The sequence below is a fragment of the Balaenoptera acutorostrata genome, chromosome 3 (genome assembly GCF_949987535.1).
Source record: "Balaenoptera acutorostrata chromosome 3, mBalAcu1.1, whole genome shotgun sequence".
NCBI classification, from domain to species: domain Eukaryota; kingdom Metazoa; phylum Chordata; class Mammalia; order Artiodactyla; family Balaenopteridae; genus Balaenoptera; species Balaenoptera acutorostrata.
This window is the reverse complement of record NC_080066.1, coordinates 3,316,634-3,343,088: the sequence shown is the minus strand read 5'-3', so window position 1 is coordinate 3,343,088 and position 26,455 is coordinate 3,316,634. Positions and strand designations below refer to the sequence as shown.

General features: G+C 37.2%; 1 protein-coding gene across 4 annotated transcripts in view; it reads right to left on the bottom strand.

Annotated features, from left to right (window-relative positions):
• The window catches only part of ZEB1 (zinc finger E-box binding homeobox 1), a 213,111-nt gene that overhangs the window by 39,964 nt on the left and 146,692 nt on the right, over positions 1 to 26,455 (bottom strand). The window contains exons 3-4 of one of the 4 annotated variants that reach the window (XM_057541985.1): positions 9,339 to 9,401; positions 1,868 to 2,029 (exon numbers count right to left, since the gene is read on the bottom strand). In XM_057541985.1, the coding sequence (XP_057397968.1) occupies positions 1,868 to 2,029; positions 9,339 to 9,401 (225 nt within the window). The remainder of the gene's footprint in view (positions 1 to 1,867; positions 2,030 to 9,338; positions 9,402 to 26,455) is intronic. The other 3 variants (XM_057541986.1, XM_057541987.1, XM_057541988.1) reach the window with 3 other exon arrangements.

Sequence of the window (26,455 nt, the reverse complement as noted above, 5' to 3'; positions counted from 1 at the left end):
CCAACAAGGACCTACTGCATAGCACAGTGGACTCTACTCAATACTCTGCAATGACCTATATGGGAAAAGAATCTGAAAAAGAATGGATATGTATATGTATAACTAAATAACTTTGCTGTACACCTGAAGCTAACACAACATTGTAAATCAACTAACTCCAATATAAAATTAAAAAATGGGCCAAGGACTTTGTCACCTCATCAAAGAAGATATACAGATGACAAATAACTGTGAAAAGATGCTGCACATAATATTTCATTAGGGAAATACAAATTAAAACAGCAAGATACCACTAAACACTATCAGAATGGCCAAAATCGGGAACATTGAGAACATGAAATACTGGCCATGATGTGGAGCAATAGGAACTCTCATTCACTGCTGGTGGAGTGAAAAATGGTACAGCCACTCTGGATGATAGTTTGGCAGTTTCCTCTAGAACTAAACATACTCTTATCATATAATCCAGCAATTGTGCACCTTGGTATTTACCCAAAGGAGCTGAAAACTTATTTCCAGACCAAAATCTGTGCATGAATGTTTATAGCAGCTTTATTCATAACTGCCAAAACTTGGAAGCAACCAAGGTGTCCTTCAGTAGGTGAATGGATAAATAAAATGCAGTACATCCAGACTATGGAATATCATTCAACATTTATAAGAAATGAGTTATCAATCCATGAAAAAACACAGAGGAAAGCTGAATGCATAAGTAAGTGAAAGAAGCCAATTTGAAAAGGCTATATGACTATATACTACATGACTCCAACTATAAGACATTCTGGATAAGGCAAAACTATGGAGACATAAAAACATCAGTGGGTGCCAGGGCAAGGAGGAGGGGAGGGTGAATAGGCAGAGCACAGAGGACTTTTAGGGCAGTGAAAATACTCTGTATGATATTATAATGATGGACACATGTCATTGTACATTTGTCGAAACCCACAGAATGTACAACACCAAGAGTGAACCCTAATGCAAATTAGGTCTTTGAGTGATTATGACGTGTCAATGTAGGTTCATCCTTGGTTAAAAAAAAAAAAAGTACTGCTCTGGTGAGTGATGTTGATAATGGGGAGGCTGTGCATGTGTGGGGCAGGGGGAATATAGGAAATCTCTGCACCTCTGTACAATTTTGTTCTAAATGTAAAACTGCTCTAAGAAGTCTTTTAAAAAGTTGATTATTGGGCTATTAAGCTAAATCTATCCATTAAACTGGGAACCCTGGAAAAACCAAACCAGATTTAGGATCTTAATACTTCAAATATCCTCAAACATTCCAAGTATCTTCCTAGTTCTTGGTACAGATACTGTGTAAAATTTCTTACAGGAATATTTTCATCTGTTTCTAGTGCATGGAAGGCAGAATGACAGCATATTTCTTTTCAGGAGAGTATGAATGCATTATTATTGTATTTTACCACTCTTTATATACTGGCTGTTCCTATCAGAGAGGACCAAAGTAGACACAGGAAAACCATCTGTCTCCAAATTAGTATGTTTTGAACCAGACAACCATGGTTTTCTTGCCAGGACGGTGGCGAATAATCAAAGGGCAGTAAGGGTCATCCTAGTTCCCATTTCTACTACTTGCTACCATGTAAGTGAATGGAAATCAATGTCCAGGCACTGCCCTACGCATTCCACATGTGGTGGCATCACACACTATACACGAGAGGCCACTGATACAATGCTATACTGTTACCATGGACAATGTTCCACTGATTAAATAGATCCCTCTCTACGGCCACCTGCAATAAATTTTGGTTTTCAAAAATGTTCCCTCTAGTAGAGTGGGTTCCCACATAGAGTAATGGAAGCAATAATCCTTTGGAGATGAGGACAAAGCGGCCGTGAAGCTTGTTACCGTTTTCATCGTGCCCGCTGGCCTCCGGCGTGCCCTGCCTCTGGTCCTCCTCGGGCGCCTCGGGGTAGATGACTGCAGTGTCTTGCTGCTGCAGGAACTCTTCAACGTTAGGATCATGGTTTTGTTCATTTTCTGCATCTGAGTCGCATTCATCATCTTTTACTAAAAGAAATGCATACTCTATAAAAACCAATTTCACCACCAAGTTGTTATATAGTTTTCCTAAATAAGAAATTGTTTCTCTTGAGAGAATAAATGATTGTTCTTGAATTTGCAGGAAGTATTTATGGAACATTAAAAATTTACTAGTTCTGTTATAATCTATTAAGAAGTCCATTTTCATAAGTTTAAGATGTTATAAAAGTCTTGACATTGTCACAATATCCCTTTTAAGCTTTAGGGTTGTACTTCTATTCCATTTTACTGATGAACAAGACACAGAGAAGGTTGGCTGAATCCTTAGTTTCTGAATCAATGATAAAGCAAGGAAAACAGGAAAAGAGAAAAATGTAGTTCTCAAACCTCAGTCCTTCCTAGCAACCTACTGTTCATATTTAGTTGGAGCTGTGCTTGAAATTTGAACCATTCTCTGAATAACAAACTGCTCTGAAGTTCAGTTCAGTTATGTGATTTCTCAGAAAATAGCTTTAATAGTTCCCTACAGTTGGAAAGACTTCTAATAAGAGTCAAAGAGTATCAAATTGATAAAATTGCTTCCTATCTACCCTAGTATTCAGATACAGGCAGGGCTATTCTTTCTGTGTTTCTGCCTCAGTAAATGTGTAACTGTGGGGTGAAGGAGGGGCATTTTCCCCGAGTCAGAAGGTTCCGAGCATAACAGCATGTCTTCACTTGGAGAAGGCAGCCCAGAGCGTTGCCGCGTTTGCAGAGCAGGACTGGTATCCTGGGGTTCCTGTCCTTTTCCTCCGGGAGAAGGGTCTGCTCCACGCTGCTGCTAACTGTCCTGGGTCAGGGTGGCCCCCGGGTGTCTCACGGCTGACCTCTTCACACACTTCAGACTGAACTCAGTTCTAAATTTATAAAGCAGCAGACTCAACTGGTGCTTAAAATGGTGGGACTTCCCTGGTGGTGCAGGGGTTAAGAACCTGCCTGCCAATGCAGGGGACACGGGTTCAAGCCCTAGTCCGGGAAGATCCCACATGCTGCGGAGCAACTAAGCCCGCAAGCCACAACTACTGAGCCCACAAGCCACAACTACTGAGCCCGCGAGCCACAACTACTGAAGCCCGCGCGCCTAGAGCCCGTGCTCCACAACAAGAGAAGCCACTGCAGTGAGAAGCCCGCGCACCGCAACAAAGAGTAGCCCCCGCTCGCCTCAACTAGAGAAAGCCCGTGCGCAGCAACGAAGACACAGCACAGCCAAAAATGAATAAATTAAATAAATTAATGAAAAAAAAATTAAAATGGTGATGTAAGGGCATCCTTTTGTTCGACAGTTACCAAAGCAATCTTGCACAGGAGTAGTAACCCAACTCCTCAGGGTGGCTGCTATTTACAAACTTAGAGCCGATGACATAGTAATCATGACGACTAGTCATTTTTTTCCTCCTTTTAAATGCAGCCAATAGCTATCAATTATTTAGTATCTGCTATACACAGCTGACCCCTGAACAACATGGGTTTGAACTGTGTGGGTCCACTTATACTCGGATTTTTTCAGTAGTAAATACTATAGTACTACATGAGTGTGGTTGGTAGAATCCGTGGATGTGGAACTGTGGACACAGAGGAACCTCGTGTTGGAAGGGCTGGCTGTAAGTTACATACAGATTTTCCACTGCGGGGAGGGTCAGGTGCCTCTAGGCCCTGTGTACTGTACTGAGAACTGTAGTTTTTAGTTGACGCCTGTAGTCACCAAACCAGGGTTACTGGATCCGGGGGGGAGGAAAAGGCTCTTTCAAAGGGAAGCCGGTACTGTTGGTTTAAACGGAATCTACTTACAGATCCTCAGCTTCCATGCACGGTCCTTCCTAGAATCCTGAAGGTTCTTCTTTCTACCCCTGCTTTTCACAGTCCTTTGCTCTAACTTCAAAGAGGCAGATCCCTCCCCCTCCATCCCTTAACGTTAATACAGTGCGTTGCCTCGGAGTGTAAAAACCTCCAGGTTGCCGAAGGAAAACGATTCAAAATACCGATTGGGGAAAACCTTCTTTGTTCATCAATCAGGGCAACATAAGAGCGCTCTAGGCGTCCAGCCTTTCCTGTTTACATGGATTTCTATCAGGGGTAAAGTATGGCAATTGAAATGGGGATTATTTTGGCCCTAGTTACAAAGCTCTGAACTCAGCTATATAATATATCCAGAGGGAGTGAGAGTAATTTTCCTTTAATGATCTCACCTGTTTCATTCCCTATTATTAAAAAATTCACTGCTCTTCAGGAGGCTGGTGAGAGCAAAGAGTATTCTCGAAAACCCTTCCTAAGATCTGTCATTAGCTAGAACAATAAGCACTTCTGAATAACTAAAGCAGTACAAATCTGTGTTTTTAGGTCTTTTCAATGTAACTTCAAATTTTCAAGTTAAACTAGATTAAACTCATGAATGAAATTTTTATGTGTATTTTTATGTGATTTTTTATATTTTATGTGATTTCCTATACAGAAATATAGATTTGACAAGTTACTTAAAAATATTTTTATCAGATTATATTACAAAATATTTATTTCAGTTAAATAGTCTCCACTTTTAAAATGTTTATATTTTCTATAGCCTAGTAACTATATATATGCTAGATGATGGTATGATGGGGTTTTAAATAGTATATGTTTTTCAGAATTATATACGTAATCTGTATTTTATACACAAACCTTGCATCTTCAATAAGTTATAAGTTTATCTATACACTGGTTGTAAAGGTACCCATCTGGAGACCAAGATTTTTATAAAGCATAACAATTAGATTAGATCTAAATAATCTTAATCTTATTATTGAATAATCTATTTTAAAGATGTATTTATTTATACTTTACATATTCCTCATTATTTATAACATATTTTTCATAGAAAATATTTTATAAAATCCCTTAAAATGTGTATAGACACATTTATTTTAATCAGAAAAATGAAGACACCCTTTTTTTTCTGACAGAAAGTCTGATTTGGCTGATTGGTCTAACAGTGATAACTGGTTTTACTAGTAAGGTTATTAGGTACAAATTTTCCAGAAATTGAATGAACTAAGTTTATAGCTCTAAGGTATTAGATCAAAATATAGTTAATTCATGTTAAGATAAAAGGATTTTATTAAAAAATGTACTGACAGAAGGTACTAAAATTAGCAGTATTTCAATATCTCCAACCATTTCTGAATATATTAAACAAGGTGCCTCAAAGTGAGGGGAAAAAAGTAACAAAAGCCAAAACAGATATCATTAGTCGTTTGACAAGTAAGTATTGGTAAAGCCTTTTGGCGTATGTCCCAGGAAATGAGGGAGTGAATGATTCTGGTGACTGGGAAACAAATCCTTTAGCAAATTAGGTGGCTTTCCATTTTTGCTTTCAAAAAAACTGAAGGAGCATTTAATAGAACTGTCAGTTGACAAGACATTAAAATATTTTTACTGATAGATAACCATAATTCTTTGCAAATAATTCTGACTATGTAAAGAATCGAATAAATCATTTATAACAAAAATGTATTTCACCTTTTTATGAGAATAAGGTTATCTCAGTGCTAAAGAAAAAAAGGAAACAGAATTAATGCTGAACACTTCTTCTTCTAGAATAAGCAACATTAAACTACTGATATATGGGCTAATTGAAGAATACTTCAGCTCCTTTAATCTCATTTCCAGGAACATTTTTCTTTAATAAGCAGTTGACCCTTGAACAACACAGGTTTGAACTGCACAGGTCCACTGATACCGGGTTTTTTCAGTACAGTAAATACTACAGTTCTACACCATCCATGGTCGGTTGCGGCCACGGGTACGGAACCGCGGCCACGGAGGGGTCCTGTGTACGGAGGAGCTGCGTCACGGGAGCGCTAACTCCCAGTTATGTGCGGACTCTGGGCAGAGGGTCGGCGCCCCAGTCCCCATGTTGTTCAAGGGTCAACCGTATATATTACAATTTGTCATGTATGTTGTGATCAACTATGTAGTACTAATAATCATAGGATAAATCAATCCATAATTTTATTTAATCTTAAGAGCCGTATCGTTCCTGGGAACTTAAGAGAAACTTAGATTTCAATTTCTATACATGTTTTTCTTGCAAAGAAATGAGAGTTGATCAAAAATATCTTCGAACAGGAAATATACACTATGTTAGCATCAAATTCTATGGGCTATGTAGAATGGAAATATGAGTTCAAGGGGTAAACATTATGATATAACATTTCTGACTCTTAAAGAAGGGCTTATTCATATTTTAAAAATGAATGGTATTAAATTTCTATGGATTTCAAATATAAGAGTGATGTTAGACATGTCATTTTTTAATATGCCAGAGATTAGGCTGTAAGTACAGTTGACCCTTGAACAACTCGGGGCGGGTTACGGCTGCCGACCCTCCATGCAGTCCAAAGTCCACGTGTAACTTAGAGTCGGCCCTCTGTATACATGGTTCTGCATCCTCGGACTCAGCCAACCCCAGACTGTGCGGCACCACAGTATTTACTAACTGAAAAAATCTGCATATAAGTGGACCTGGGCACTGTTCAAACCCATGTTGTTCAAGGGTCAACTGTACTTACACTTAAAATGAAGAATTTTATATGTCCATCAGAAACTTGGGAAGTAATACATGATCCATTTGTATAATATAACATCTGGAGAATAACAACAGTACCTCTTAGGGTAGTTGTGAGAATTAAATGAATTACTACAGTATGTGCTTAGTATTGTACCAGGCACGCAGTAAGTACTATGTAATTGTTATCTATTTTCCTCAAAGCAGTCCTGGCAAGGTGAACATTAAATTGGAGCAGATGATTCAGTATTAGGGGTCTGCTTTCAAATTCTGGCCTCTTTCCAACTAAAGTACACTGTCTCCACGAACCTGCATTTACCAAGCCAATTTCAAGCTAAGACCAGACATTCCACAGTTTTACCCATAAAATTTAAAGTGTTGGGAAGTGCATGTTGTGAAAAGGTCAATTATAAAGCAAAATTCTTCGTCCTAAGACTGATAAACTTATGTGTTTAAACATTAAAGAGATGAGCAAACACAGAGAAACACATAATGATAATTTGGTTTTCTTTCAGGTGTGACAAAACTCAGAGCTAATTGTCGAAGTATAGAATTACAGGACTATAATCATTTGACGAAGTGCAGAATTACAGGGTTATCATCGCAAATTAGAGAAAGCAAGGATAGAGAGACATGTGTTTAGTGTAAAGACTAAATAACATTTTTAACGTGGCCATCAGTATTTCACTCCCATCAGAATAACGTATCCAACCTTTATCCTCCAATTTAAAAACTCTGCACAAGTATCAGCTATATACACAAAGAAGGGATGCTTAGGAGAATGAAGGATGTTTGGGGTGCATTTTTCACCCCGTGAATACTAAGCTGAGACCACAGTTCTCTTCACTTCGTGAACTGCAGAAGGAAGTCAGCTATAGAAAGAAGCTGACAAAGTTCTAAACTAATGATGGTGACCTTTGTGCCAGGTTTTTGTTGACTCTGTCAGCACATTATTCCCTAGAAGTCAAGGAAGTAACAAAAGCAAAGGCGAAACATAATTTTAAAGTTTAACTGCTCAAAAGTCTCAAACGTCTAATTTCCATCCTTCTTTGCTGAAAACTGCACTCATCGGGGTTTCACTAAATGTCTGTCTACTCCTAACTCCCCATGTTCCAAGGAAATAGTGCACAGGACTCATCGTCTTATGGCAGAGGGTCCTGTGTTTCAGTGGCAGCTCTGGCTGATACACGGTGACTGTATCTTCCAGATGTGACTGTTTTGGCGGGGGGAGGGAAATTATGTATTACTCAGTACTTCTAACTGAAAGAATTCATTCATTTTCATAGTGAAGAGCAAATTGTGAGGTACAGTACTGTACACTTGGAACTGGAAATGTCTTTTTTGCTGGCATTTTGCCTAAAAGGGCAAACGATCTTTTACAGAATAACTTATATTACTCTGGTAATGTAAGTCATCAAATTTTAACATTAAATCAAAGAGTAATAAACAGCATTCTTTTGTGTTCATTAACACTATTTTACTAATAACAAATACCTCGTTTAAATATTTTACATAATGTGTAAGTTAGCCTGACAAATATTTGATAACAAGCATACCTGAATACATTATTCATGCAAGTTCAACATAACCATATTCAAGGCAGAATACAAAATCTTTGGCTGCAGGCACTGTAAATTATCACACATTCCAGTATTATTTAGTTAATTTGGACTGCACCTTCAGTAACAGTACAAAGACCTGCTCTTTGTTTTACAGAACTGACAAGGACGGGAGGGCTGATGCTTATATTATAGACGCGAATCTATTTTGACGCATTACTATAAAACACACCCGTCTTACACAACACGAGGTAATTTATAAGGCTCTGTGGGACACTCCTAAAATGTACTGCAAAGAAAAAAACTGTAAACGTTAAACCAAAGAAATAAACCAAAATTTAATTAAAACTATATGATAGAAATATCTAATCTATGGTTGTATATACAGAATACAGTTATGCTACTTTTAAGTACAGAATTTTGAGGAAATGTTTTAATAATTTGGAATTTACTTTTGAAGTTTACATTCTAAGACTGACTTATGAGACACAATAATAAGTGCCCACTCTTATCATATATAAGATCTGGATTTAAGATTTGCACTTAACTCTTTTGCTTCTTAAATCTGATTTGAATCCATTACAGAGGAATAGCCTTAAGTCTCAGGGAGTATGTACTTTTAGTCACCTAGAAGCAAATTTCCTTGTTTACTATATAATTCAACTTCATTTTGGCCTTTTTCAGTCACAGTAATTACAAGAAAAATGTTTATTCTCTTGTTTGCTGTGACATGTTCACTTATCAATATTCATGATTCTCATCTGGTTTCTAGATAACCGATTATATCTGCTTATTTTTCTCTGCTTTTTGTCTTGTGGGCAATTCAATGTAGATCCTGGTAACTAATAATGAAACAGAATAGTTAGATCTGTATTTCTATAACTATGGTTAAAAAATTTGATAGAAGTTTAAATTATCATTCAAATACTTATTTTGGGGATTATCTGTAGATTATACTTGTCATCCTTATGGATGGAAATCTGCTGTATTACATGAATCTGTGAGCTTACACTGTATTTAAAGAATATAAACAGCTAACTTTTCATACAATGTCCCACACACCTAGGTACTTAAACATTTAAAGGGGGCAAGATAAAGAGTAGGAAACAGACTAAATCCAGGACTCACAGATGCAGAAACCAGTGACACAAAAGGCCTGTTCAAGGACGACAGCGTGCGTGAAAAAGGCAAGAGTTACCTGCACCTCCCACTTCATCTGCCCGAGCTTCAGGCCCCAGGATTTCTTGTCCTTCCTTTCCTGCTAAAATCAAAGAACAAAGCATTAAAATAGATCCACCTCTCACCAACACTTTAACTTCTAGATATCTGAAAAGGAAACTTTCAGATTATATTTGATTTGGAGTTTTTCCCTTTTATAATTATAGTAATATCTCCTAGTAAGGAAAAGCTTTTTAAAGAAATTAAGCAGATAGTTTTACAAAACTCAGAGAGAGATTTTAGTGAAGCAAAATAAGTGAAGATGTATATATAATTCTGAACGCATACATGTCTTAGAATTATAAGCATACTAGGATTTTAGCTTTTTTTTTTTTAAGGAGAGGAGCCCTACCTACAGGCAGTAGGATTCCTTTTTGCATCTCTTTCCCGAAGCACAAATTGCTACATACTGGGCACTGTACTAGATGCCTTATCAACTCATTTCCTTTAATCTTCATAACTACCTTTTTAGAAATTAAAAAAATCCCACGAAAACATGAGGCTTTAAGAGGTTAAACAACCTGCCTAAGGACACACGGTTATTGGGTGGTGGAAGCGGAACTTGAATGCAGGTCTGAATGGCTCTAAAGCCTACTTTCTACTCCACCTTGGCTCCTCTCACTAGACGGGGTCCTGGAGAACCAGAAAGCAGTCCGGACCAAACTGCAGTGTGCCCAGAGCACACACCTATGGACTGTACTTTTTCTTTCACTGTATTTATTATTCTAACTACTGATAAGTAGTAATAAATGATAATAGTGGTACTAATAAACATTTTAGTTGTCTATTATGTCTCTGCCACCTATATATGTTTGTAATGAACTCATAAGATCAGAGTAAATATGCACATTATTTAGGCAAGCAGAAAGTATGCTTTATATACTTAGGTACATTTTATTCATTAAATAAATAGTTTATTAAGAACCTGTGCACATACACAAGGTAAGTTAAAAACTGCTTTCAGAGTATATATCATAATTATGATCAGAAGACTTACAGTCATATTAAAACACTGTGTAGTTATCTGCACTCCAATCAATCCCATTGAATATGTCAGTCAAAAATCTTGATTTAGATTTCCCCTAAGTTTGATAACTGAATTGAGAAATAGAGCACTAATCAAGTAAAATCTGTGCTCACATTAAAGCATGTATTTCCTTAAGTGCCTTGGATTATCGGGTGGATTTTTTCAGCGGATTTTCTATACTCATTAACTTTTATGTTACTACTTAAAGATGATCATTATGTGAAAAATAGTTAAAATATGCACAAACCTCTTTAGATCAGCATATAAAAAACACTGTCTAAAGTGGATAACGATGAGATTAACTTCTGCCGAAGAATTCTCGTTTTGTATTTGCCATCAGCAAAATGACAATTTAAAAACCCCTGGTCAAGTGTTAACAATACTGTAGGATAAACACTAGTATTTGCTAAGTGTCTGAAAATCTCTAATGTCTTTTTTTCCTCTTCCTCCAAAGCATCTACTTAAACTAAAACAGTGTGCCAAGTGGGCAATTATATGATAGTAATACAGGTACTTATTATTGCATATGTGCATTCTCTATTTCTCCTCAAATGAAAATCAAAGCAGGCAGAGTTATGACTTGCTAAGGTGGAAGATAACACTGATACTAAAGTTTAAAATGGTATTTTGGACCTTATTAATTTTACTACTTACAGTTATTATTATAGCTAATTTAAACACTGTGTGCGATTCAGTTAAATTATTCACTTCTTCATTCCTTCTGCTGGAATAAAATCTAGGCTGCTTAGATGAGCATGCGGCATATGTCAGAATCTGGTCCCACACTCACTCACCACAATTTGAAACCCGGAAGTATCCATTCTTTCCCTCATTACTGGGGCTGGAATTTCGGTTCAATAACTAAAACCATGTCAACTAATGAAAACAGAAACGGTGCTGATGCTGGGCTGTAAGGTGGGCACACTCCTCTCGCTGCAGACCGCTCCCTGGGGCAGGCCCCTCCCCGCTCCGTCCAGGGACCAGCACGAGGGTGTCTTGGAACAGGGGCTGTTCTAAATATTTCTCAAGCAGCGTTCTCCCTCACGTGTTCTGATCTTACTTCTAGTTTTAAGAAATATATGAGGGGTAAAGTAGTTAAATCTACTTGTATATAAGACTTTTGCTCCTGTAAGACTTAATAATGTCAACACATTATGATTGACCCACCTAAATGCAACTTAGGAAGGAAAACTAAAATGCTCCTGAGGCTTTGGCTTTTAGTCTAAATTCCAAAGCAGATATATAAAGGAAAAAATCCTGAGTAACAAGACTTTAGTTTTTCAAATAATGGTAAAATATAGCTGCAATAAGTCATAAAATACTACTCAGCAACAAAAAGGAACAAACTACTGATACATACAACTTCAATGAATCTCCAAGAAATTACGGAGAGTGAAAAAAGCCAATCCAAAAGGTTACATACTGTATGATTCCACTTACATAACATCATTGAAATGACAAAATTACAAAAATGGAGAACAGCTTAGTGTTTACCAGGGGTTAAGGATGGGGCGGAGGGGAGGAGAGGGTGAGTTGTTTGAAGGCAAGTAGGGAGCCCTGTGGTGATGGAATGCTCTGTATCTCGCCTATGTCAACGTTAATATCCTGGTTATGATACTGCACTACAGTTTTAGAAGATGTTACCATTGGGGGAAACTGGGTAAAAGGTACAAAGGCTCTCTGTATTATTTGTAAATCTAAAACTGTGAATTATTTGTGAATCTATAATTATTTCAAAATTGAAAGCTTAGTTTAAAAAAAGTCAAAGGCAAATAGCACACATTTAGATCAAAATAGACAGCACTTGTTCATTTTGCCAAAGGATGAAATTCCTAGCAAGTAAAAATAAGAATGACAAATGCAATTGATTTTAATTAAAAATCCAGAAGCTTACTATCAATGGCAAGATACAACAGTTCAAAGTACAGGACTCATTATTTAACACATGTTCTAAATCCTAAAACTTGCATTTCTGAAATTCATACCAGGGTGTTTCTAACCATTTCACATGTTTCTGTGGGAACACTTTGTAGCAATGGCTAATAAGGCACAGTAAGTGGCTAACTGAATCAGATTTTCCTTTCCTGCTTTTGTCTCTTCCTTGATGACACACATCCACATATGCCATGCACATTTATACCTGCCTCTTCTCAAGCTGTTTTCTCTGCAAGAATGCTGTTACCTATTCATCTGAGTAACTTCTACTAATCTGATTCTTTAAAGATCAGTTCATATGTCTCTCATTTTGTAAGTCTTCCCTGACCCTGCTCTCTGCTATCCCCACCCCACTGTTCCTATTACAGGAATACTATCCAAAAAGCAAACGCCGATAATATAGTATAGTATAGTATAGTATAGTATTAGTATTCAAACTTTATTTAGGGGTGAAACATTTGTTTCATTATGTACTTTTTCAGAATGTTTCCAGACAGTGCCATCTTCCCTTCTAATATCCTTTAGGTTCTACATATGTATTAATATATTTTTGGTATAACTGCCCATCAATGTCACAGTGAATATAATTCACAACCTCCATGAATACCTGTTAACTTAGACAATGGTAAAAAAAAAAAATACCTGGGGTCAGCTTTGGTTAAGATGGAGATAAACCACCTGTGTGTCCCACTGGATGCAGCTAAAGCACCTGGTGGAATGCAGCAGGCAGGGGCAGTGTGAAGCCTCTGGAAGGTGAACCACAGCAGGAAGGCAGGCAGGGGAGGAAGACTGGGCCACTGAGCTGGAAGTGACCCCTCCCGCCCCAGCCTGGGTTCAGGGAGGCCCAAAAGCTGGACGTCAACACTGAGGCATGGAAGAGCGTGCTAAGAAAGCCCTCTACTTTAGGCTCAGGGAGCAGGAAGGGGCTCAGAGAAGGGAGAAATATGCATTTTTCCCTCTTTTGTCTTGTGTCCCAGCCCCCAGGTCATTCCACGGTGGTGGGAGAGGCCATGGTGACAGCAGGGGCCTAAGGGTACCTAAAACTCCAAGGGAAAGGGACCTTCTTCTCCAGTCAGAGGACCAGAGCCTGAAGAGGGTGCACAAATGTCCACTGAGTTCCTCCTCCCCGTCTTCTTGCAGCCCGTCTTCTCGCAGTCATAGTTGCAGGAAGTATGCATCAGGTACGGCAACAAAGTCCCAGGTTTTTGGACAGAAGACTGAACAGGGGAGTCCCAAGGAACTGGAAATACTGAGGAGACCGTGGAGAGGGAGGGGCGTGGGGGAGAGACCACACAAAGCTGTCTGTGAGCTCCAGGGTGCATCCCAAGCTTCTCACATGTGGATCTGACCACAGACTCTGAGAACTGAAGTGTGGGATAAGATCACTACTCATGTCCCAGCCTGGCCACTGCATGGCACAGATCTGAAAAGCACTGCAAAGGCTTGAAAACTGAACTGATGTTGGGACCACAACCCACAGAAAGCTGCTTGGAACTTACAGCCTGATACACTGAATTGCCTGCTAAACCAAAAATACAAAAATTCTCCACAGGATTTAAATAACAACAAGAGTCTCATAAGACAATACTCAAAATGTCCAGGATACAATCCAAAATTACCTGGCATACAAAGAACCAGGAAAATCGCAGTGCCTGTGGGAAAAGGTGATCAAAAATGGCAACACTGAGATGACACAGATGTTGAAATTATAGAACAAAGACTGTAAGCCAGCTACTGTAAAGGTGTTCCAAGAAGTAAGGGTGAACACTCCTGAAAAGAGTGGAAAGATAGAAAGTCTCAGCAAACTCTCATCAGCAAATAGAAGATATAAAAAAGAATCAAAAGGAAACTTTAGAACTAAAATTACAGTGACAAAAATGTAAAAAAAAAATCACTCAATAGGCTCAATAGCAAAATGGAGATGAAAGAGAAAAGATCAGTGAACTTGATGACAGATCAATGAAAAAAAATTATCTAATCTGAAAAACAGAGAATAAATGATTAAAAAATAAAGAGTCTTGAGATGTGTAGGATAATAATAAAATATCTTTCATGTCGCTTAAGTCCCAGAAAGAGAATGACACAGAAAAAAATATTTGAAAAAATAATGTCTAAAAAATCCCAAATTTAACAAAAGACACAAATTAATAGATTCAAGAGGTTAACTGAATCTCAAATAGGGTAAAGCCCCCCAAATCCAGGCCCAGATCATGAGTCAAACTCTGAAAACTAAAATTTAAAAAAATCTTGAAAAGAGAGAAAATGTAACATGACCATAAAGGGAAGAATGATTCAAAAGACAGCAAATTTATCATTAGAAGTTAAGGATTCCATAAGGAAGTGGAACATTTTTAAAGTGCTAAAAGAAAGAAAAGCCTCTCAACCCTAAATTCTATATCCAGTGAAAATATACTTCAGAACTGGAGGTAAAATAAAGAGATTCTTAGATAAAAGAAATCTAGCAGAGTTCGTTGACAGGAGACCTCATCTAAAAGAACTGCTAGAAGGAGATCTTCACAAAGAAGGGGAAATGATATCAGAGGGAAACTTGAAATGTCAGGAATGAAGGAGAACATGAGAAATGACAACTACATATGACAACTACAACATAAAGGAAGGAGGGTAAAGGGACCCAGTGGGTGCAAGGTTTCTATATTTCACTTGGAGTGGTAAAATACTGCTTCTAAGTAGACTGTGAAAAGCATGTAACATTCAAATCTATAGAGCAAGTCAGAAAGAGAAAAACAAATATCATATATTAACTCATATATGGAATCTGAACAAATTGGTATAGACGGTCTTATTTACAAAGCAGAAATAGAGACACAGACGTAGAGAACAAATGTATGGATACCAAGGGGGAAAGGGGGGGTTTGGGATGAAGTGGGAGATTGGGATTGACATATATACACTACTGGTACTATGTATAAAATAGATAACTAATGAGAACCTACTGTATAGCATAGGGAACTCTACTCAGTGCTCCGTGATGACCTAAATGAGAAGGAAATCCAAAAAAAGAGGGGATATATGTATACATATAGCTGATTCACTTTGCTGTACAGCATAAACTAACACAATATTGTAAAGCAACTATACTCCAATAAAAAATTTTAAAAAATAGAGCAACTACTAAAAAAATCTATATAAAGAGATAGTCAAAAATGAAATAAGTAAGTGAAAATGTAGTACTAAAACATATTCAAATGGTCCAAAAAAGGCAGGAAAAGAAGAAACAGAAGAATGAAAAAACTGAAAACAAATAATATACAATTATAAACCTAAACCCAAACACCAAAAGTTACATTAAATATAAATGGTCTAAGCAAGCCAATTAAGGGACAGAGATTGTCAGAATAGATTTTAAAAAGCAAGCTCCATCTATAGCTCTCTACAAATAAGTTATTTCAAATGTAGTGATACAGGTATGTTAAAAGTAAAAGGATGGAAAAAGATATACCATACAAACACTAATGAAAAGAAAGCTAGGGTGATTATTTTAATATCAAAGTAGGCTTTGGAGCTAAGAAAATTACCAGAGATATAGAGAAACATTATAATGATAAGAGGTCAATTCACCAAGAAGACATAACAATCTTAAATTTGTATGAATCTAGCAACAGAGCTTCAAAATAGGTGAATGAGAGAACAGAAAGCAGAGGCAAATCCATGATTATAACTGGAGACTTCAATAGTCCTCTCACATTAATTGACAGAACAAGCAGACAGAAAAAGTCAGCAAGGATATTAAAGAACTAGGCAACATTAACAACTACAAGATCCAATTGACATTTATAAAACATTCAACCCAATCTTTTTCAAATGCACACAGAACATTCATGAAGGCAGATCACATCCAGGATCATACAACAAAACTTAACAAATTAAAAAATATATATAACACAAAGTATGTTCTCTTACCATATTGAATATAAACTAGATATCAGTAGAAGAAAGAGGAAAAAATCTCTAAACACTTGGGAAATTAACACACTTCTAAAGAATACATGGGTCAAATAGAAAAATGAAAAACAATGTATCAAAATTTGTGGAATGTACCTAAAACACTGCTTAAAAGGTAATTTACATTATTAAATGCTTATGTTATAAAATAAGGACTCAAATCAAAATTCTATGCTTCCATGTTAGAAATGGGAAAAGAGGAGAAAAATAAACCCAGGGCAAACAGAAAGGAAGAAGTATTAAGAACAGAAATCAATAAAATTCAAAAAAGAATAACAGAGAAGAAAACAATAAAAGGTTCTTTGAAAAGATCAATAAAATTGACAAACCTTAAGTAAGACTGACAAAAAAAGAGGGAAGCCACAAATTTCTAATATCAGGAATGAAAAGGGGATATCACTGAAGAGCCAGAAAATATTAAAAGGGTTATAAGGGCCCACTATGAGTCCAAGGAATAAACATTAAGATATACATTTCTGACTCTTAAAGAAGAGCTTATTCATATTTTTAAAAAATGAATGAAAGTATTAAATGAAGGTATTAAATTGCTATGGATTTCACACATAAGAATGATGTTAAAAATGTCATTTTTAATGTGCTAGAAATTAGATTGTTTGTAATTACTTACACCTAAAATGAAAAATTTTATATGTCTGTTATGAAATCTGTTAGGCAGTACATAATCAGTTTACAAAATATAAATTTGGAGGATAGTAACCGTATCTCTTAAGGTAGTTGTGAAGATTAAATCAATATAGTATATGCTTAGTACTGTACCAGGCACATAGTAAGTGCTATGTAATTGTGAGCTATCTTCCTTAAAGCAGTCCTGTAAGGTTAACATCTCTAACACACATGAATTTGAAAACTTTGAAATGGACCATTTCCTCAAAAACTAGAAACTACTACAAGTCATCCAAGATGAGATGGTTAACCTGAATATTCCCATAACTGTTTTAAAAACTGAATTTGGAGTTTAAAACCTTCCCCCCAAACAATATAAAATTCTAGGTCCAGATGGTTTTACTTTAAATTTTACCAGACATTTAATGAACTATACTAAATTTAAATAATATTTTCAAGAAAACAGAAGAGGAAGGAAGACTTTCCTACTAATTTTATGAGGTCCACATTACCCTGATACCAAAATCATGTAACAATATTGCAAAAAAAAAAAACCACCTATATATCTCTCATGTACATTGGCACAAAAATCTTCAACAAAAAATTACCAAGTCATATTCAGCAATATATGAAAACACAATGACTAAGAGGGGCTTTCCAGGGAATCAATCTAAGGCTGGTTCAATACTGGAAAGTCCAGTAATGCATTCTACTGTGTTAACAGGCTAAAGAAGCAAAACTGCATGATCATATCAACTGATGCAGAAAAAGCATTTGAAAAAATTTCACATCTATTCATGATGAAAACTCTCAGCAAACTAGAAATGAAAACTTACTCAGTTTGATAAAGAGCATCTACAACAAAGCTACAGTTAACATTATATTTATAAGTGAAAGACCAAATACTTCCCCCTCTAAGATTGGGGAAAAGAAAAATGTCCACTCTCACCACTCCCGACATCTTTTAATAAAAAGAAATAAAAGTTATACAGATTAGAAAGGAAGAAAAACTGTCCCAATTTGAAGAGAAGACTGTCTACATAGAAATCTCAAGGAATCTACAAAAAATTTCTAGAACTAGCAAGTCTGCAGGATACAAGGGCAACACACAAAAATCAATCATATTGCTTGCTGTATAACAGCAATGAACAAATGGAAACTTAATTTAAGACAAAACATTCACAATAGTTTCTCCCTTCAAAAATGAAAGACATAGGTTTTAAGTCTCTCAAAACATGTTAATGACCTGCATTTTGAAACTACAAAACGCTGATGCAAGAAATCAAACAATACCTATGCAGGACAAGAAAAAAAATCAACATACAAAAAATCAGTTGCATTTTTATATACTAACAGTGAACTACCTGAAAGAGAAATAAAGAAAACAATCTCGTTTACAACAGTGTCAAAACCAATAAAATACTTAGGAATAAATTTAACCAAGGAGGTAAAAGATCTGTACACTAAAAACTGTAAAACACTGATGAAGGAAATTGAAGGCGACACAAATAAGTGGAAAGATATCTTCTGTTCATGAACTAGAAGAATTAATATTGTTAAAATGTCCATACTACCCAGAGCTATCTGTAGATTCAATGCAATCCCTATCAAAATCCCAATGGCATTTTTTAGAGAAATAGAAAAAAAATCCTAAAATTTATACACAATCACAAAAGACCTTGAATAGCCAAAACAATCTTGAGAAATAAGAACAAAGCTGGAGGCATCACACGTCCTGATTTCAAACTATACTACAAAGCTATAGTAATAAAAACAGTATGGTACTGGCATTAAAAACACAGACTAATGGAAAAGAATCAAAGGCCCAGAAATAAACCCACGTGTATATGGTCAACTAATATTTGACAAGGGAGCCAAGAATACTCAATGGGCAAGAGATGGTCTCTTCAATAAATGGTGTTGGGAAAACTGGACAGTCACATGTAAAAGTGAAACTGGACTCCTATCTTGTATCATTCTCAAAAATTAACTGGAAATGGATTAAAGACTTCAATGTGAGACATGAAACCATAAAAATCCTGGAAGAAAACATAGGGAAGAAACTCCTTGACACTGGTCTTGGCAGTGATTTTCTAGATATGACACCAAAGCACAAGCAACAAAATAAAAAATAAACAAGTAGGAAGAAATACATCAAACTAAAAACGCTTCTGCGTAGCAAAAGAAATGATCAACAAAGTGAAAAGGCAACCTATGGGGTGGGAGAAAATATCTGCAAACCGTACATCTGAAAAGGGGCTAATATTCAAAATATACAAGGAACTTATACCACTTGACAGTAAAAAAACAAATAATGATTTAAAAATGGGCAAAGGACCTGAATAGAAATTTTTTTCAAAGCAGATCTACAGATGGCCAAGAGGTACATGAGAAGGTGTTCAGTATCACTTACCATCGGGGAAATGCAAATCAAAACTACAATGAGGTACCACCTCACACGGGTCAGAATGGCCATCATTCGAAAGTCTACAAATAATAAATGCTGGAGAGGGTGTGGAGAAAAGGGAACCCTTGTGTACTGTTGGGAATGTAAACTGGTGCAGCCACTATGAAAAACAGTATGGAGGTTCCTCAAGAAAATTAAAAATAGAACTACCACGTGATCCAGGAATCTTACTTCTAGGTATATATCTGAAGGGAAAGAAATTACTGTCTCAAGAAATATCTGTACTCCCATGTTCACTGAAGCATTATTTACAATAGCCAAGACATGCAAACAAAGTGTACATCAACAGATGAATAAAGAAAATGTGGTATGTATACACATACACACACACAATGAAATATTATTCAGCAGCAAAAAAAAAAAGCAAATCCTGCCCTATGCAGCAACATGGATGAAACTTGAGGGCATTATGCTGAGTGAAGTAAGTCAAAGAAAGACAAATACTGCATGATCTCACTTACAGGCAGAATCTTAAAAACATCTCATAGAAACAGAATGCAGATTGGCGGCTGCCCGGGGCTGAGGAAAATGGCAGATGGTGGTCAAAGGGTACAAACTCCCAGTTATGAGTAAGTTCTGGGAACCTAATGAATGGCAATGATGAATGTAGTTAACAATACTGTATTACAGTTCGAAAGTATTCTAATAAGAGAATAGATCTTAAATGTTTCCGCCATACACACAGCGGTAACTATGTGAGGTAAGGGATGTGTTAACTAACCTTATTATGGCAATCATTTCATAATAAAAACATATATCAAGTCATACTGTATATCTTAAACAATGTTACCTAGGAAATATATCTCAATAAAGCTGGAAAAAATAAAGATAGGGACTCCTCAACATAATAAAGATGTCAGTTCTCTCAAAATTGATCTATAGATTTAACACAATTTAAATAAAAATACCAGCAGGATTTTTTAATATATGTAAGATTATGCTAAAATTCACATGGAAAGGCAAAGAAACTATAATAGTCAAAACAATTTTTAAAAAGAAAATTAAAGGTGGAGGAATGTCATTGCCTAATTTTAAGACTTTAAGGATAAAGTCATAGTAATCACATGATGTGGTACGGGCAAAGGGATAGACCCACAGACCACCAGAACAGAGTCCAGAAACAGATCCTCACAATATGGACAGTAAGTTTTGACACAAGTGCAAATGCAGTTCAACAGAGAAAGGACAGTCTTTCCAACAAACAATATCAGAACAAATGGACATCCATATCCAAAAAAATGAACCTCACACCTCAACCTTGTATCTTATAAAAAAATTAACTGAAAATGGATCATAGATCTGATAAAAAAGTGAAGGACACAAAGGAGAAAATTCCAATAATCTTGGGGTAAGCAAAGAGTTCTTGGACATGACACCAAAACATGATCCATAAAAGGAAAAATTGTTAGAAAGGACCTCAATAAATCTAAAACTTTTGCTCTGTGAAAGGCTAGGATAAGAGAATGAAAAGCTACAGGCTGGGAGAAAATATTTACTACAACTAAAAGGAACACTCAAAACTTAAACTAAAACCCTGTTTATACAAATGCACAAAAGACATGAACAGACACTTTGCTGAAGGGGATATCCAGATGGCAAACAAACACATGAAAAGATGTTCAACTTCACTAGCCATTAGGGGAATGCACAGGAGAACGACACATTATAAAAACACACTTATTACAATGGCTGAAGTAAAAAATAACTGATAAAATCAAACAGTGGTGAGGATGTGGAGAAACTAGATCTTTCTGCACCACTGGTGGGATGGTACAGCCACTCTGGAAAACAATTAGACATTTTCTTAAAACATTAAACATACACTTAACATTTTATTCAACAATACCGCTACAAGTTAGCCTTAGAGAAATGAAAACTTTTCACAAAACCCCACATATACACTAATGTTTACAGCAGCTTTATTAATAATCCTCACAAACGGGAAACAGCCAAATGTCCTTCAATGGGTGAATGGATAAACTGTGGTGCATCCATATACTGGAATACTACTCATCAATGAAGAGTACAGTATTTATACTTGCAACAAGATGAATGAATCTCAAAGGCATGCGGCATGAAGGAAGCCAGACACAAAATGTTTTATATGCTGTGATTTCATCTATATGACCTTCTCAAAAAACCAAAACCACAGTGACAGAGAAGAGGCCGTGGCTGCCAGGGTTTGCAGTAGGAGGAAGGTGTGACTAAAAAAGGGTACAGTGGGAAGTTCTTTGCTGATGGAACTGTCCTGTGGGGTCCGTGGTCCTACAACCAAAAGGAACTGATTCCGCCAATCTCCAAATGAGTGAGCAAACTGATCCTCTCCTAGGATCTCCAGAAAAATATGCAGCTCTGTCAACACTCAGGTTTTAGCCCAGTGAGATCTGTCATGGGCTTATGACCAACAGCGCTGTAAAACCATACATTTGTGTTGTTTAAGCCACTGACTGTTCTGGTAATTTGTTATGGCAGCAACAGAAAACCAATCAAGTGGTTAAATAGTCTTAGAGCAAGGAGAAGAAAGAGGATAACAGCTATTTGCTGGCTAGCCAAGAAGAAGACTGTGATGTAGGGTTCAATATCAGATACCATAGGTCTGAAAACCAAGAATCATCTAGGAATTACTAGGTCCTGGCCTTGCTGGAGGCCATGGGAATGTTTATAGTCTAGAGGGATATACTGGGTGGGCCAAAAGGTTCCTTCAGATTTTTTTTTTTTTTTTTAAAGATTTTCTTATTTATTTATTTATTTATTTATTTATTTTTGGCTGTGTTGGGTCTTCGGTTCGTGCGAGGGCTTTCTCCAGTTGCGGCAAGCGGGGGCCACTCTTCATCGCGGTGCGGGGACCGCTCTTCATCGCGGTGCGCGGGCCTTTCTCCATCGCGGCCCCTCCCGTCGCGGGGCACAGGCTCCAGACGCGCAGGCTCAGCAATTGTGGCTCACGGGCCCAGCTGCTCCGCGGCATGTGGGATCCTCCCAGACCAGGGCTCGAACCCGTGTCCCCTGCATTAGCAGGCAGACTCTCAACCACTGCGCCACCAGGGAAGCCCTCCTTCAGATTTTAAGTAAAAATAAAAGACACATTTTTCATTTTCACCAAGAACTTTGTTGAACAACATATTCACCTTTTTGTTCCACTACCTTCTGCCATTTTTCAGGCAACTTCATAATCCCATCTTCCCAAAACTTTCTCTTGAGCAAAGAACTGTTCCAGGTGCCTTTTACGGTCTTCCAGGGAATTGAAATTTTTTCCATTAAGAGAATTTTGTGAAGACCGAAATAAATGGAAATCCGAAGGTGCAATGTCTGGTGAATCTGGTGGATGAATCAGAACTTCCCAGCCAAGCTGTAACAGTTTTTGCCTGGTCATCAAAGAAACATGCAGTCTTGCATTATCCTCATGGAAGACTGCGTTTTCTGTTGACTAATTCTGGACACTTTTTGTTGAGTGCTGCTTTCAGTTGGTCTAATCGGGAGCAGTACTTGTTGGAATTAATCATTTGGTTTTCTGGAAGGAGCTCAAAATAGAGGACTCCCTTCCAATCCCACCATACACACAACATCACCTTCTTTGGATGAAGACCGGCCTTTGGTGTGGTTGGTGGTGGTTCATTTCGCTTGCCCCACGATCTCTTCCGTTCCACACTGTTGTACAGTTTCCACTTTCCATTGCCCGTCACAATTTGTTTTAAAAACATAACATTTTCATCATGTTTCAGTAGAGAATCACATGCGGAAATACGGTCAAGAAGGTTTTTTTTCGCTTAACTTACGTGGAATCCAAACATCAGAGCAGTTCACATAACCAAGCTGGTGCAAATGATTTTCAACGCTTGATTTGGATATTTTGAGTATGTCGGCTATCTCCCGCGTGGTATAATGTTGACCGTTCTCAATTACTGTTTCCATTTGATCGCTATCAACTTCAACTGGTCTACCCTGGAGCACCGTCCAGCGAGAAATCTCCAGCACGAAACTTTGCAAACCACTTCTGACACGTTCAATCAGCCACAGCACCTTCTCCATATACTGTACAAATCTTTTTTTGCATTTCAGTTGCATATAATAAAGCATAATCCACAGAAAATGTTGTTTTTCTTCCATCTTCAATATTAAAATGGCTACACAAAAATTCACCAATTTTGATAAGTTTTTTTTTTTTAAATGCACACTGATAATGACAGCTGTCACAATACAATCTAACAAAATTGTTTCGAATGAAGTTAAAGACAACTATGCACTACTAGAGCCATCTTATGGAAAAAACCGAACGTTCTGGCCAACTCAATGTAACTTGCCTACGAGAAGAAGGGAATGAAGGCTTTTACATTTAAAATATAAAAATGAAATACAAACAGATATATGAAGGAAACATAAAACATAAAGATAGAAATTTAAAATAAAATTAAGATTTGGAGGTCATTAAGTCAATTAGAAAGGGGAGCATGAAACAGAGAAGAGTTCAGTGCTGACAGAAGCACCACAGAAGAGATCTCTATGGATGTATCCTATGATGAAATTACATCCTGTTCCTCTATACATGTATGTCACGTAATGATGTTATATTCAATGTATATATGTATTTTTCTGTTTGTCTATAAGGAAAAGAAAATAGCATACTTTTCAGTCAAATAGATTTGGATTTAAATCTTGGCTTTCCATATTTAATGTGTCATCTTAACAAGATACCTTACCTTTCTGAGGCTCAGTTTCCTTACTTGTAAAATGGAGCTAATACCCTATCTCACAGAGTTGTTATAAAAATGAAAGAAAATGACGTTTGGGAAAGCAGTCAGCAGCAGGCCTGTACAGGGGCATCCACTCGGTGTTACTTCTCTGTGCTGACGTGTGAAAGTTGGCTTTACAGCTGAATGTTCATTATTGTGCCAGCCTTCCCAGCCCTCCAGTGTTTTTCAGAAAAGAGGCATATCTCTCAAAACCCAAACTAGACCCGAATACAAAAGCCCGAATGAGAGGTAGAATGAGCCCGACTCATCCTTGCCCCCAAAGTTCCAGGTATGGAGACCAGCTCTGGGATAAGGCTGCCCGCAACTTGGAGCAGACCGGGAGGACGGTGAAGGCCGTGCCCGAGGCCTTCAGGGAGGGGACATCAGACATTCTACCAGACAGGCTAAGGCAGGGATGAAGGCCAGAGATCTGGCCAGAGATTCGACAGCATATGCACTCTGTAAGCTGAATTATTACTATGTTTCAGTGTTCCTCCTTTTGTTCTATTATTGTTTATTAAGAAAAATCTTTTTGAAAACTCCAACTTTTTTTTCAGATATACTAATAAAACCCAAAGAAAAGGGGGTTTTGCTTCATTTTGACCAGGATTAAAAAAACCTTTTTGATTTAAAATAATTTTAGGCTTATAGAAAAGAAAAATAGCACTGAGTTCCTGTATACCTTTCAACCAGCTTCTTACATAATCACCATACTATTACGAGAACCATTATAATAACATTAATGCCATACTATTAACTCACGTACAGATCTTATTTGACTTTTGCCAGTCTCCCCCTAACGTCCTTTTCTTTTCTGGTTCAGAAATCAGTTCTGGATCCCACAGTGCATTCAGTTGTAATGTCTCCTCATCTCCTCCAAAATTTGACAATCCAGTCAGTCTCTGACAAGTCCTTGTTTCTTATGACCCTGACACTGACAATTTTGAAGAGTACTGGTCACTTATTTTGTAAGATGCCCTCAATTTGATTTCTCTGACGTTTTCTAATGATTGGATTGAGGAAATACATTTTGAGCAAAACTGTCTCTGAAGCAATGTGCCTTTGTTAGTGCCTCTCACCAGTGGCGTGCGGTGTCAGCGTGTCCTACTGCTGGTGACATTAACCTCGATCGCCTGGTTAAGATGCTGTCAGGTTTCTTTATACTAGTAATTATGCCTTTCTTTATAATTGTCTGGTGGGGAAATACTTTGCGATTATGCAAATACACTTTTTTCTCATTTTACTTGCACCCACTAATTTTAGCATCCATTGATGGTTCTTGCCTGCAACAATTATCACCAAGGTGTTTGCCAAACGGCGATTTTCCATTCCCCTAATTACTTCTTAATTTACAACTGGAATTACACTATAAGGAGGAGCTTTCCCTTCTCTCCCATTTGTATTAAGTATATCAATATGGATGAATGGATATTTTATTTTATAGATTAAAATCCAATACTGTCATCATTATTTTGCTGCCAAAACTGTTCCAGATTTGGCCATGGGGAGCTCCTTCAAGTTAGCTCTTGTGTCCTTTGATATGCCTTCATAAATTTTTTAGCACTTTCTTACTTATGTTCCAGGCTTATCTCATATTTCCCCCCATCAGTTCTAGAATCAGTCATTTATGCAAGGCGCCTTGGTACAGTCATTCTATAGGAGATGGTATGTGAATCCCAGATCTGTGCACTAGATACACTCACTGCTACTGGCTCTCATTGCTTCCATGCCTTCTCAGCAGACAGAGCTGGGAGATACACTTATGTACCCTAACACCTGCATATACCCATGTGTAATTTTGTATTTATCTTTATAGACATAAAGAACCATGAGTTCACTCTGATACCTCTGATTCCAATCGGACACCACAGGGTTTATTCTAGCCTCCTTTCTTCCCGTTGTTTGTAACTTCTTTCTGACAGCGAGAAATCTGGGTCTCATTATCCTCAACAAACTTATTTGTGCAATTCCAGTGTACACTTTACACATAAAATAGTTTCAAAATAATGCATACCTGTGAGTAGCATTTTTATTAACTAGAGGGAAAACAGGGACTGGGGGGGCAGTGTGACACTTGTCTGAGTGTATCTTTCTGCACAGTACACCTTTACAGCCATGACAATGTCCCTGTTCCCCCCCACAAAATAAATCACTCAGCAGACAGAATAAAAACTGAAATACAAACATCAACAAAGGAACCTAGCTGTATTATAAGTGAATTACATCACACACTGAAGGGGGTGGGGAAGACAAGAAAGAACCTAAGTAACTTGGAAAGCAGTACTTGGAACACGCGCAGTAGAGCTGATGACGAAGGAGCTGCACACACTGCTCTCCCGGCAGCTCGTTTGTTT